The 12,841-nt window shown below is 34.3% G+C and overlaps 1 protein-coding gene across 1 annotated transcript; it reads left to right on the top strand.

The window, feature by feature from the left end:
• The first annotated feature begins 5,721 nt into the window (after window positions 1-5,721).
• On the top strand, window positions 5,722-6,768 carry LOC146536082 (protein CFDP2-like). The gene has a single exon (XM_085190504.1). It carries the CDS (start codon window positions 5,722-5,724, stop codon window positions 6,766-6,768), a length of 1,047 nt encoding a protein of 348 aa, XP_085046630.1.
• The last annotated feature ends 6,073 nt before the right edge of the window (window positions 6,769-12,841 follow it).

The following is a 12,841-nucleotide window of genomic DNA, read 5'->3' as shown; positions in this document are numbered from 1 at the left end:
GAAGAGGGAACCTAGTGTTAAGATACTTCACTCCCCATTTTCCGCTGAATTGTGAAACCCACAATCTGTTGCGTTTACAGTCACACGCTTGTGTTCCCGCTGCGCCACATAAACATAATATTACTTACTTTACAACTTAATATTGTAGATTTCTAATACAAACCTGCTAAATATTTCTAATATAAATAAAGCAAATTTAAGCAAAATGGCTGGTATAATAAAATAAATTAATATCAATTTTCAGCCATCACTCGTACAATTTGGGTAAATCTCAACAGATGAGTAATCCGGGATCGGCGTTATTCGCGGATTATGTTTGTTATTCCTTATTTAGTGCGAGCGAGACGGGTATAGGACGGATGTAGGCGTAGGGGCGAGTGCGAGAGGGACGGCCGTGAGTGACGTGTCGATTTGTCCCGCGCTAAACAAACACCTTGGCGGAGTTGCGCACATTTGCGACTTTTTGTTTTTATTTTTTTTATTGAAATTATTTTAGTATCCTAACCGAAATCCATATTCTTCGTATATTGATGTCCGTATCCAGATCCAAAATGTTATATAGTACGTAAAAGAAGGATATAATACAATTAGAAATATATTCTATTCTTATATAATTTATAGAAATATAGAAATACAAATACATACAGGTATAGACAAAAGGAATTGTGAATGGGAATCGATCTATGAGCCTAGACTCGATTAATTAACTGGTAACCTGAAGAGTCCTACTATTTAGTTCCTGACTCAATCATCAGACGACCCACCTCAATGACTCCGTAGTATTGTACACTTAAACTAAATATAACTGCCAAGCTTGGTGATATATTTTTTGCAGGTATGTCTAACTTGTTTAATTTAAGTAAATGCTCAATCCCACACATAACAGAGTTGGCAGAGGGAACCTGAGAATCTAATGTTAAGGCATTCTATTTCCTTTAAGACATTTCTGTTTCCCACTTTCTGGCCAATTCTTTTCCTCGAGGCATTCCTTGTTGATTGGCGGAACTTAAGATGCAATATTTTTTCTTCGAGCGGGAATCCAACTCTCAACATAAGTTAAAAGTTGTAAAGTTGTAAAAAAATAAGTGTAAAGATTTACGTAAAGTGTGCAAAAGCTCTTTATAGGTAGAGTAGACCCGAAGAGTGATCGCCACGATTACGACAGTATGGGATTAGTCCCAATTTTAAATTGTTGATTACTTTCACCCCTCAAGGTACCTCCCCCCTTCCGTACTGGCTACCCCCTAGACCATGTTTCTAGATCTTAAATTCATTAAATCTGGATCTAGATTTGAATAATAATAAAGTCTTTTATTTTCCTATAAACATAAAATTGTCCACATTTGACCGAATTTACAAAAATAAATATTAAATTTTCCCATGTTATTAATTTAATTTTATTTTTTTTGCTTTTATATATATATATATGTTTTTTTTAAGGCCTAGATTTGAATGTTTTATGCTATTTCCGCTTTTTTTGTTATTCTTTTATTAATATTAGTAGTAGGATTTTTTTAGCTTTTTGAAGTTAGAAGTAATTCATTCCTCTGAGTTGGAATCTAATCCATATACGTTGCGCTAAGCAAGACGCACTACCACCGAGATCAGCCTCAAAAGTTAGGAATACGAAATGTCTCCGCACTAAGTTATCTCTGCCTACCCCACAATATAAGGGACGATAAAGGGAACCCAAAAAAAAAGTTATTAAAAGTTTGTCATAACTCTTCCTGTCCCATAAGCAATACAACTATATACCGAACACACAAAACAAAATAAAATGTAATCGTCTAATAAAACAGCAAATACCCGTTCATTAGGTGGCCGTATAATTTACGAGTGCAATCAACCTCTCAGCCCTCGCCTAAACAAGCACGACTCACGAGGACAAGGGTCCCAAAATGTTCCGCTAAGTGCCTAATTATTACTCGGGAAGGTTTCTGGTAATGTCCAATTGTGATTTTGAATTTTAATTGTACTGTTTATTTCTGTTTCTTGATAAGAACCTGTACTCTGTATGTAGCAGGGGATGCTAAAGGAGGTAAGTGTTAGGACACTCAGCTCTCGCAGTCAGGTACTGCTCAATTTTAGAGATATAACCTGGTGAGTGAACTCAACAACCAGAGCGAGGAAATGGAAATAGTTATTATTATTCTTTAAATTTCAATCATATTTTGGATCTCCATCATCAACCCACAATTGTCATGTTTCATAGTCTCGAGAATTCGTCGAAAATATATCCATTAATGTGAACGGAGTGTCTTAACACTATGTTCCCAGGTTCCCTTTGCGTACTTTTCCGTGTCCGAGATACAGCGTAAAGCTAAAAAAGAGGCTTCAACAATACTAAATATACATAAGATAAAATTATGCAGAACAAGAAGTGACCTCATCAAAACCATTTAAATGAAATAAGTTAAGCTGAATTAAAATAACCCGTTCCACTAAGTGGGAATCGAACCCACAATGTTCGCGCACGGTTTCAGACGGTTTCGGCTGTATAATTTTAATACTAGAAGAAATATGTTTCAAATTAGGTGCATATCTTAGTTTCTAATACACCTAGATCGCGCACAACAGAATGACTTTTACGAATAACATCGTAAATCCAATAAAAGTACATTACAAGGCAATAAAAGCAATTATTCACGGTTCAATTTCCAAGTGAAGGAACACCTTTGCGCTTACAGATGTTCCTGAGTAATATGTGCTCGTGTGTACCTACTGCCTCTCATTTGTCGCACAATTTGACCCAAAATACGTTTAATGTTAAATGGTATCTGCGACCCGGCACCCGACAGATGTTTTTGACAAATTGTAGCAAAAAATGACTATTTAGCGTTAGTTCACGCTTGTTGAATGCGCTATTAGAAGTTTGTTTTGTTAGTTTGACGATTTTGTATTTGTACTATACACCGTCGCGACTTCGCCCGCTTAAATGAAATTACTTTAGTGTTCTTATAACATTATTATTTTAAACATAATATCTTTACACAAGAAAGTGAAATTTCAACTACATAAATAATAAAACAATTATTTTGTAACAATATTCAAATTTACTTATTATTTTTTCATTTCCCCACGTTTATCCATATCTGTATTCCATGTGACGCAGTTACGCATAGATACCAATAACGTGAACACATACTACAAAAATTGTTTAATAAAATCCTATTTTAACGCAAATTATGTTCAAAATGTTAACACAAAAAATTATATTGAACTAGTACTTACATTTAACATTAGTTGTCGTCGTTACATCGTCGTCATTACGTCATCGTTGAATTCTTTTTACTACCACTAATATTTTTATCATAAGAAATATCATAAAGTCAACATTTGTTTGTTTCTAATCTTAAAAGAATGTATTTTGAAGAATGGTACACTCAAATACTGACACAATACTTTCACATTAAACACCACTCAGTAATCACATGTTATATTCTTCACGATTTTAGAAATTCGATGAATGATAAAATTAATATTAAATAACAACCAAATAATTTAAAACACTTAATAATCACTTAAAATCTAAAGACGTCAAAATAAGGTAAATACAACAAAACTTAGCCGCGCCGCGAATTATGGTTTGCCTTTGCTTACATATTACAGTCACAGATAATTAAAAACAGATAATTAAAAATCGTTGTAATAATTCATAGTACATGGTAGTGCCTTTAATTAAAATACATACTTGTCCAACTTATTTTAATTTTTTTTTATTATAATTTTTATTATTAAATTACTATGCAGGGTGGAATTGACAGCACCACTTTAAATTAAACCACAGTTTTAACTACTCTATAAAAGCCTAATATAATTCAGAAAAAAAAAAAATCCCAAAAATGAAAGAGTTATTTTTTCAAACAAAATAAATAATAAAATTATTTTCCCTTTTTAAACTAACACTCATTTTTAACATGTTATTACAATAATAGCATTTTTTCTCACTTTAATAATAAATATTACATTTTCTGTCCACATTACATACAGCTTGACAATGACCCACATTATTACACTTGAAACATTTAATATTTCTTTTAATTGTAGCATTTCTTTTTATAATAAATGTGAATGATGATGATGACACAATTTCACCCCGTATTAGTATTATGGTTTGGAACTTCCAAGCATTCCAATTTTTTTACTCCTTCCAAAGTTTTATTACTGTGCTGTTTCCTTTCATCGTAATTGTTTTTTTGCTTGTTTTTCTTTTTAGTCCTTCTCGGCAACTTAACCTCCAAATTCCAATACCAATGCCGACGCGCCGCGTGAGGTAGCGCTGTTTTAATCTCGCCAGTATTTCTAATTTTCTACGATTGAAGCAATCTTCTTTATTATTGTTACGACGTGGTCTGGGCCCATAACCCGTTGTATTTATATGACTTAGTAAAGAGCATTCAGCTATAGTTCGACCCAACTACTATTGCGCAGAATGCACGCGCCGCACCGATTCCATGGGATTCCCCGGGAATCGGTGTGGGGTGAGCGGGGGTGTCTTTGTGCAGATATCAAAATTCATTTTTAATATTGATTGATTGTTTAATATAACACTATAGTTCATAATAAATGTAGATTATACTTTTTACGCATAATTTGATATTAAAATAATTAATAAAATTATCAATATTATTTACAAATAATTACTAAATATTAATTTATTTCGTATTGAGTTTTCGTAGCTTCTCGTATAACATTATAAAACTCGTTTACTATTTAATTTTAATACGATTTTCTATCAAAATAATTATAGAAATATAAATAATAATGAAAATCTTAATAAAAAATTTAATAGTATGTTCGATAAGTATTTCAGTTAATGGCAACTATTACAATGTTTTAAATTATCTGTGTAAGTTCTGTTGTATTTAAATTATTTTGTTGGACTTTAGATGTTGAATAATTATTAAGTGTCTTAAATTATTTGGATGTTGTTTAATATTAATTTATTCATTAATCGGATTTCTAAAATCGTGATGAATGTTTCGTGATCGTGATGATGTGATTACTGAGTATTTTTCTCAAATGTGAAACTATTGTGTGTCAGTATTTGAGTGTACTATCAAAACATACATTCTTTTAAGACATTTCAAACAAATGTGGAGTTTTTGATATTACTTATGGTGTAAATATTAGTGCTATTAAAAGGAGAATGCTACAACGACCATGTAACACTAATGTTAAATGTAAGTACCTATCTATCGTAGTTCAATATCATTTTGTGTGTTAACAATTTTGAATATAATTTTGTGGGTGGTTCAATAACCATGCATTATTTCTAAATAATTTAATAATAAAGGTGATATAATAAATTGACTTAAAGTAGGATTTTATTAAACAATTTTAATAAGAGTTTTGAATGTTATTTAGATTTATTATAATAAATAGGTAATAGGGTGAAAAAGAACGCGAGATATCGTTCTTTCTCGTTCGGTTATGTTTTGACGAATGAAAAGTAGAAGTTTGGCAACGCTTAGTAGTATTTTTGTGGTAGTATGTGGGATGCAAGGGGGCCATAATATCTAAGTGCCCTCAAACAGCCAACCTCACCTGCCCGTGGTGCATCCTGCTGATCTACGAACGAGGCTCTGACGACCGAACGATGGCGGTATAACCATCCAATTAGCCAGGCTTCAAATTAGGCTGGTGACGGGCAGCAGCGTCACCAGTGCAAGAGGGCCCGGCCCTGCGCTCGCCAACACGCCTTTGCCTAGCGTGGCGAGTATGGGCAACACTTCCCATGTCAGCACACCGAAAGAACGGCCCTCAGTTCCCGGCGGCCCTGCTATTCCCGACCATCGTGGTGACGGTCGTGGTCACGGCGGGGCAGAGGGTGCGAAGAATCTCCGGGTAGGATCCGGTCACCACACATACCACCAACTACATTTGGCTACATATAATGTTCGTTCGTTGAAGGAAGATGTCTACCTAGCTGAACTCGAGTCGGAGTTAGGACACATAAACTGGCACATTCTAGGGCTGTCTGAAGTCCGAAGACAGGGAGAGGACACGATAACCCTGAAATCGGGCCACCTACTCTACCATCGAGAGGGCGATAAGACGTCACTAGGCGGAGTTGGCATATTGGTTAACAAAGTTCTCTCTGGCAATGTGATGGAAGTCAGCAGTGTGTCCACTCGGGTAGCATACCTCATACTCAAACTAACTAGGAGGTATTCTCTGAAAGTTATTCAGGTTTATGCTCCCACGTCGACACACTCTGACGACGAGGTCGAGGCCGTCTATGACGACACAAGAAGGGCCTTACACAACACCACCAAGACCCACTTCACTGTTGTTATGGGGGACTTCAATGCCAAAGAAGGAGCAAAAGAACGCGGTGAATCGGTTATTGGATCGCACGGTACTGGTAGCAGAAACCGTAAGGGCCAAATGCTAGTTAACTTTCTCGAATCCCAGAGGCTCTCTCTGATGAATTCTTTTTTCCAGAAAAAGCCTCAGAGGAAGTGGACATGGCGAAGCCCTGATAATGTGACTAAAAATGAGATCGACTTTATCATGACGAATAGGAGGTATATATTCAAAGACGTCTCAGTGATCAACAGGTTTAATACCGGAAGTGATCACCGACTTGTACGAGGGACTTTGAATATAGACTTCCGACTCGAAAGAAATCGTCTGATAAAGTCTACGCTCCGACCGTCACAACGCCATATCGTTGCTTCCTATGAGTTCCAGCTGGAATTCCAAAACCGATTCCAATTGCTGGAAACTACGGAGCCGACGGCCGCTGGGGCAGACGTCTCGTAGAATGGAGACCCCGTACAAAACGACCGGTGGGACGACCCCCTGCCAGATGGGCCGACGACATAAAGAGGTTGGCGGGAAGCGGATGAGTCTGAAAAGCTGAGGATCGAGTGTGGTGGCGAGAATTGGGGAAGGCCTATGTCCAACAGTGAACAAAAGATGGCTGTTGATGATGATGATGTGTATGTGTACGTCACACGAAATACAGGTATGGAGAAAAATCGTGAAATGAAAAAAAAAATCCTACGTCCAAACTGTTGAGGCATCTTGATTATTTTTTTTAGCTCCGGGTTTGAAATATTTTACCCTATATGCAGTTTCAGTAAAAGAAGCGTTGCCTCTTCCACCCTGTATAATAAAATAAATTATTATTTAGTAATTGTTTCTAAATAGTATTGATAATTTTATTAAATAATTATAATATCAAATGATGTGTAAAAAGTATAATCTACTTTTATTATGAACTATTGTTTTATACTAAACAATCATTCCTGCACGATATAGCAGCACTGGCGCGAAACACAGAGAGAGCTCACCTTCGAATGACGTAGCTGAATGCCACTTTCCGCCTTGTTGTATTTTAAAATTTCGGAGACTATTGATTGACCACTTGAATTATTTAATATATCTGTTAATAAAATTACATACAACATTACTCCACATAACGTGACATTTTATTATTTATTTTGTTTGGAAAAATATTTTTTTCATTTTTGGGAAAAAACTATGTATAATTTTTATAAAGAGGTGCCGACAAAAACACTTTGTAGAAGAATACATATCATCATACTGATATTATAAATGTGAATGTAATTTTGTTTGTTACGCTTTCACGCCAGAACTACTCGACCAATTATCATGAAACTTGGTACACATATCCTTAGATGTATCTATCAATAAGGACATATGATTTTTTTCATATAAAAAGCGAGCGAATCCGGCTTGAGTCTGTAGTATTATAAAAAATATTAATTTTATAATTTTCCATACCACGGTTTGAATTTACGCATCACAAATAAAATAAGAGTTGAAGCGTCAAATGATAATGTACGGCGGCGCTGATCTGATTATCAACGTAAATTATGGCGGCTTATATCTATAAAAACATATTAAATTAATATATTTGTTTATGCTATTGAGTGTTGTTGGGTGGCGTTGGTTTTATATGGCGGAGAGAATGATGGAGAGACCTTGCACCCACAGAGAGGGAACACATTTTTTAATGTAAAAAAAAAATTGAATAAAGAGGTGGTATGAGTGTAGGCGCCAGGGTCGTGTATTCGATTTTCTTCCGGGATTTTTATTTTAATTTTGCAGGACAAAGATCAGGGACATATATCCAACATATGGCTGGGTAGGCAGAGGCAGCCTAGTGTTAAGGCACACTACTTCCCACTGCCCTCCGAATTCTGGAGACATTGCATGTTGAGTGACGGAATTCAACGCCGCGCTTTGGCTTCGACACCAGAGCGAGGAAATAAAAATATTAAATCTTTCATTTCCTGGAGTGGGAATCGCACGCTTGTTCTCCTGCGCCACAACTGGCATCAAAGGAAAATATAACTTAATCAAATATTTATTCGACGCCATGTAAGCTATCCTTAAAGATTAAAGAGAAAATTATTCGAGCGCGAGCGTTTCTTATTAACTTATTTGTCAAGCGAAGCCTTATTTTTACACGATAAAAATATTTGTTTTGTACGTTATGTAAATATAAGTGTCGTACTATATAATTCTTTTCTTTTACTTACTAAAACTTAAAATTTCTTTCAAGTAACTTAATTTATGAGAATGTATAGACAAAGATGTGTTTTAAGAGGTTAATAATAAAAAAAAATGTTTTCTATTACCTACAAATGTCTATTATGTAAACTAGTGGCCGCCTGGAATTTTATTTCCTTGGACTATAAAACATAGCATAGTAGGTAGAGCCCGCTTAACCAAGACCACGAGAGCAAGGATCGTTGGCTATTACATTTCTTCGCGTGGGAATCGAACCTAAAACCTGTCACGTTTACAATCCCACGATTGTGCCCCAGTGTGCCATTCAAACAAACTATAAACATTAAAAGCATCTAAAGCCTTAATTAACACACCTCATCCAACCAACCCACCTAGTACTGAACCCATCAAAACACCAGAGCAACATAAAATAAGAAGAGCCTACAATAATAAAGCTACAAACTACCCTACATACAATATAATACAAGTTTTAACATGAATATACCGACGCCGCACAAACGTATGTGTCGATCTTTTATTTTTATGTAGAGTTCGTTTAGTAGGGAAATGGGTGTTGGTTTATTTTTACCCGACTGCGGCGAAAATGGAAAGTTATTTATTATATGGCTAGCTATTTTAGTTTGACTGTTAATGTTAGAGGGAAATTAATTATTTTCTGCTCTTTGATTAGTGTGGGCGGAAAGGGGAGAAAGAAAATGTCATAAGTACTAATAGGTTATTTTCCTGTCTAACCAGCTATAGGTATGTGGTACAAATCGTGAAGACTTCTTTGACTTCTTTGGTCGGGATGAAATTCGAAATATATCATATATTTCATATCATAAGAAAGAGAGAGAATAAAATTAATTTAAAAATCTGATTTTTTAGATGATATCTTCAAAGCTCACAAGCTTCTTATACTTTTGTAAGATTTTAAAGTGTTTTTCCACATGAAGAACATTTTAGAAAGCCTCTGAAAACCCTCCAAGATGGTTCTAGTCTCGTTACGTTATCTTTTTAGAATTTCTAAAATAATAATTCTATAATAATAATAATAATAAATCTTTATTTCGGACATCCATAATCCATATAAAATTTTGTTAGTATACATTTGCTTAATCTACGTTAGTAATTGATATTATTTATTATTTCCTCTATTTCCTCGTATACTTTTTTACGCTCTCTAAAAGTATTTTTCTCATTCTCTCATAAATACCTACGGAACTCTATTACAAACCCCCACTCCTCTTGACCAAACACCAGTAGCTGACAATGGGGCTCATTTATCAGGCTCCTGCCTTTGCCGCGAGCCCGGGACCGCCACCGCCAGCTACCTGTTCTGTTCGTTACCATAATGACTTCACACTTCGCGTCAATGGTCCACGTAACAACTTAATAAATCTAGATTAATTAACTCTATACATTTATACTTTAATAATAATCTTTTTGTTTAGCTGTACGTTGTATTCCGCTCATAGCAGAGTTGGTATAGGGAACCAGGGAACCTAGTGTGAAGACACTCCGTTCCCCACTTTTCGTCAAATTCTGGAGGCTTCGCGTGTAGAGTGACAGAGCTTAACGCCGTGCTTTACCTCGTTACCAAAGACAGGAAATGAAAATATTCGAATGGGAATTGAATCTCCAACAGCGTTTGTCACGTTTACAGTAACACGCTTGTACGATGACTGACCTTTCAGTCTTTTTTTTAGTTATTTTATTAAAATAAAATTTAGTTATTTTGCTATTTCTGAAGTCAGGACGTTCAAGCAAACTAATGCTACAGCTGTTTAGTATTAGCAAAGATTATTTTCTTGCATTGAGTGCGGTATATAGAGTTTTTAGATTTAAGACATTCCTTTGTGTGAATATTTAAATTTACAAACATATTTTTTCAATCCCAGTAGATGAGACAACAGACAACTTAATTAATATATATTATTGTATATTTGAGAGCGAAAGAGGTTCTTTGAGTTGGAATAGAATACCATCGCTGATGCAATTGGAATAACTACGTAGTGATGCCGTCATATATCTGTTCCTTGCCATAATGGCTATAGAGATCAATGCATATGTCAATGCATAGTGCATACCAACTACTTGAAGAACGAAAAGAGAGAAAAAAAAAGAAAGTGTGTGTGTGTGTATGTATGTAACCGAAACTTTGAACGTGATTTTAAAACGTCAGATTAATGTGAATTGATGCCAATTCAATAAAATGAAAAATTCATCTCGATAATTATACTAGGACGCGCGACGACCTTCGGCGATAAATAAGCAAAAATAAAATAAAATAATATTTCTATTCTATACACGTCAAAGAGATCACTATAATTTAACTGACAAAACTCAAATATCGGGACGTCATTCACAGCCATTCACGAAATTAAGCAAAAAAAATCATCAAATCGTATATCAGATTTACTCCAAACACCAAAATTAGCTTCGACAAATCCCTCCAAAGCATAAAAGCCGTAAAATTAAATATGTCACTGAACAGAATTAATCCCGAATACAATAACTAATAGAAATCGAGCTCCATTCACTCGAAGACATCTAACGCTAACCCAATAATGGGTACTATTGACAATTTATATGATTTTTTTTCTTTACACATAGCAAAATAATAATACAATAACACAATTTTAACCCCCAAACTCATAAAATATAGGGGTTATTTTACCATGAAAGAATTAAGTAAAGTTTTTCGTTACTAGCTGTATAGTATTTCCTTTAAGTACAATAAAGCTACAACAAAGCATCGAACCGGAAACACTACGTTTAAAAGTCAATTTTTTTCTATGAATAGAGTAAACTCCATTGATGATACTTCTTTAAATGTCGCGTAAACTTTTTTTTGTATCACATTACGTGTGTTGAGCGGTGCTCTGAAGATTGTGAGGAATAATGAACAATATTAGGCATAATAGATGCTATCTTAACGTAGTTGAGAAGATTTGTGTGAGTTCGATTCTGACTGTAAAAATTATTAGATATAAAAAAGAGATCTATTTCTAAATGAGCACTTTTTAGGAAAGTGATAGATAGAGGAGGCCTAGAGTTGAGACACTGCATTTCGTTAACCCAGAGCTAAGGAGAATCCAACACTTCAAATTAACCACAAAAAAGGTGATGAGAGGTGATCGATAAAGAAAACTTACGAGTATATGTTAGAACAACTTCAATTGAGTATATTTATATTATGTATAGCATTCTTTATAAATGATCACTTATCATTCTTGGGTATCACTGTACTTAGAAGGACGTCATTTAATTTTCATCCCGATGGGTTTATTCGATAGGAGATAGTTGCAAAGGAAGTTTTATGCATGTGTATACATTATAAGTTTCAAATTAGATATATACAGAATCAAATTTTGTGTAAGTTCTTAATATTTTTTTTAAAATATTACACCACTTGTAATTGACAAATACAGTAAAAATTTTAAAGCGATATCAATAAACATTTTAAGCTTATTTTGAAATAGATAAGCAAAATGTAAAATCTAATTAATACAGCATTTTCATAATTACTTAAGCAAATTAAATCTTAAAAACTCAAAATCTACTAAAATTTCTTAATTAAATTTCAAGTTCAACAAAATTATAAATTAATCTCCTAAGAAAATAACAAAAGAAATTAAAAACAAACGTCAAAATCCATTAGTGTGTAAAGTTAACCGTGAGTCGAGGTGTCAGCGAGTATCATTAGGCAAATTGGATATATTTTGGGGCAAAAAATCTGACAAAAACGTCTCACCAGACAGCGTGGCACCGATCAACGAGACCGACACTACAAAAATACACTAAACTGCCCAAAAGTAACTAAAATTATACCTTATTCTCTAATAAATATGTCCATTTTGTAAGCATTTTAAACTTTGTAACATACTATATTTGTTTGACGTACGATTTTGAACCCAATACCAGTACGGTTAAAATAATTTGGTTATTTTCTAAAGGTGTCAGAGCCATTTAGCTGTCAAAGCTATGGAATTTCATTCATGGTAATGGATAGGACTAGGAAGGAAGTTGCAGGTAGGGGAAAACATTGAATACTATAGGGTGGATTTGTGGGTTACTGCCTTTTATGGTCATATTATTGTTAATTGGGTTGCATATAAAAACGTGTTTTTGACTTTTAAAGTATCAACTATAAATGGATTTCGCTTAAATCGTACATAAATAATGGGTGTGTATTGTAAAATCGTCTTAAAAATGAGCAGTACTTGATTTAATTGTATTCTCTACATTAAGGATATTCTTAAAATAGATATTAATAAAGTAAATTATCATAAATACAAATATTTTGAAAAGTGTTACTTGAACCTGTAACTATAGTGACAAGTTGTGCCTG

The sequence above is a fragment of the Heliconius melpomene genome, chromosome 9, assembly GCF_056956725.1.
Source record: "Heliconius melpomene rosina isolate 202511_hmr_F chromosome 9, ASM5695672v1, whole genome shotgun sequence".
Lineage (NCBI taxonomy): Eukaryota > Metazoa > Arthropoda > Insecta > Lepidoptera > Nymphalidae > Heliconius > Heliconius melpomene.
This window is presented reverse-complemented; position numbering and strand designations above follow the sequence as displayed.

Bases quoted from the DNA above. Each gene is read 5' to 3' on its own strand.
- LOC146536082 (XM_085190504.1), top strand. From the start codon at position 5,722: ATGGGCAACACTTCCCATGTCAGCACACCGAAAGAACGGCCCTCAGTT.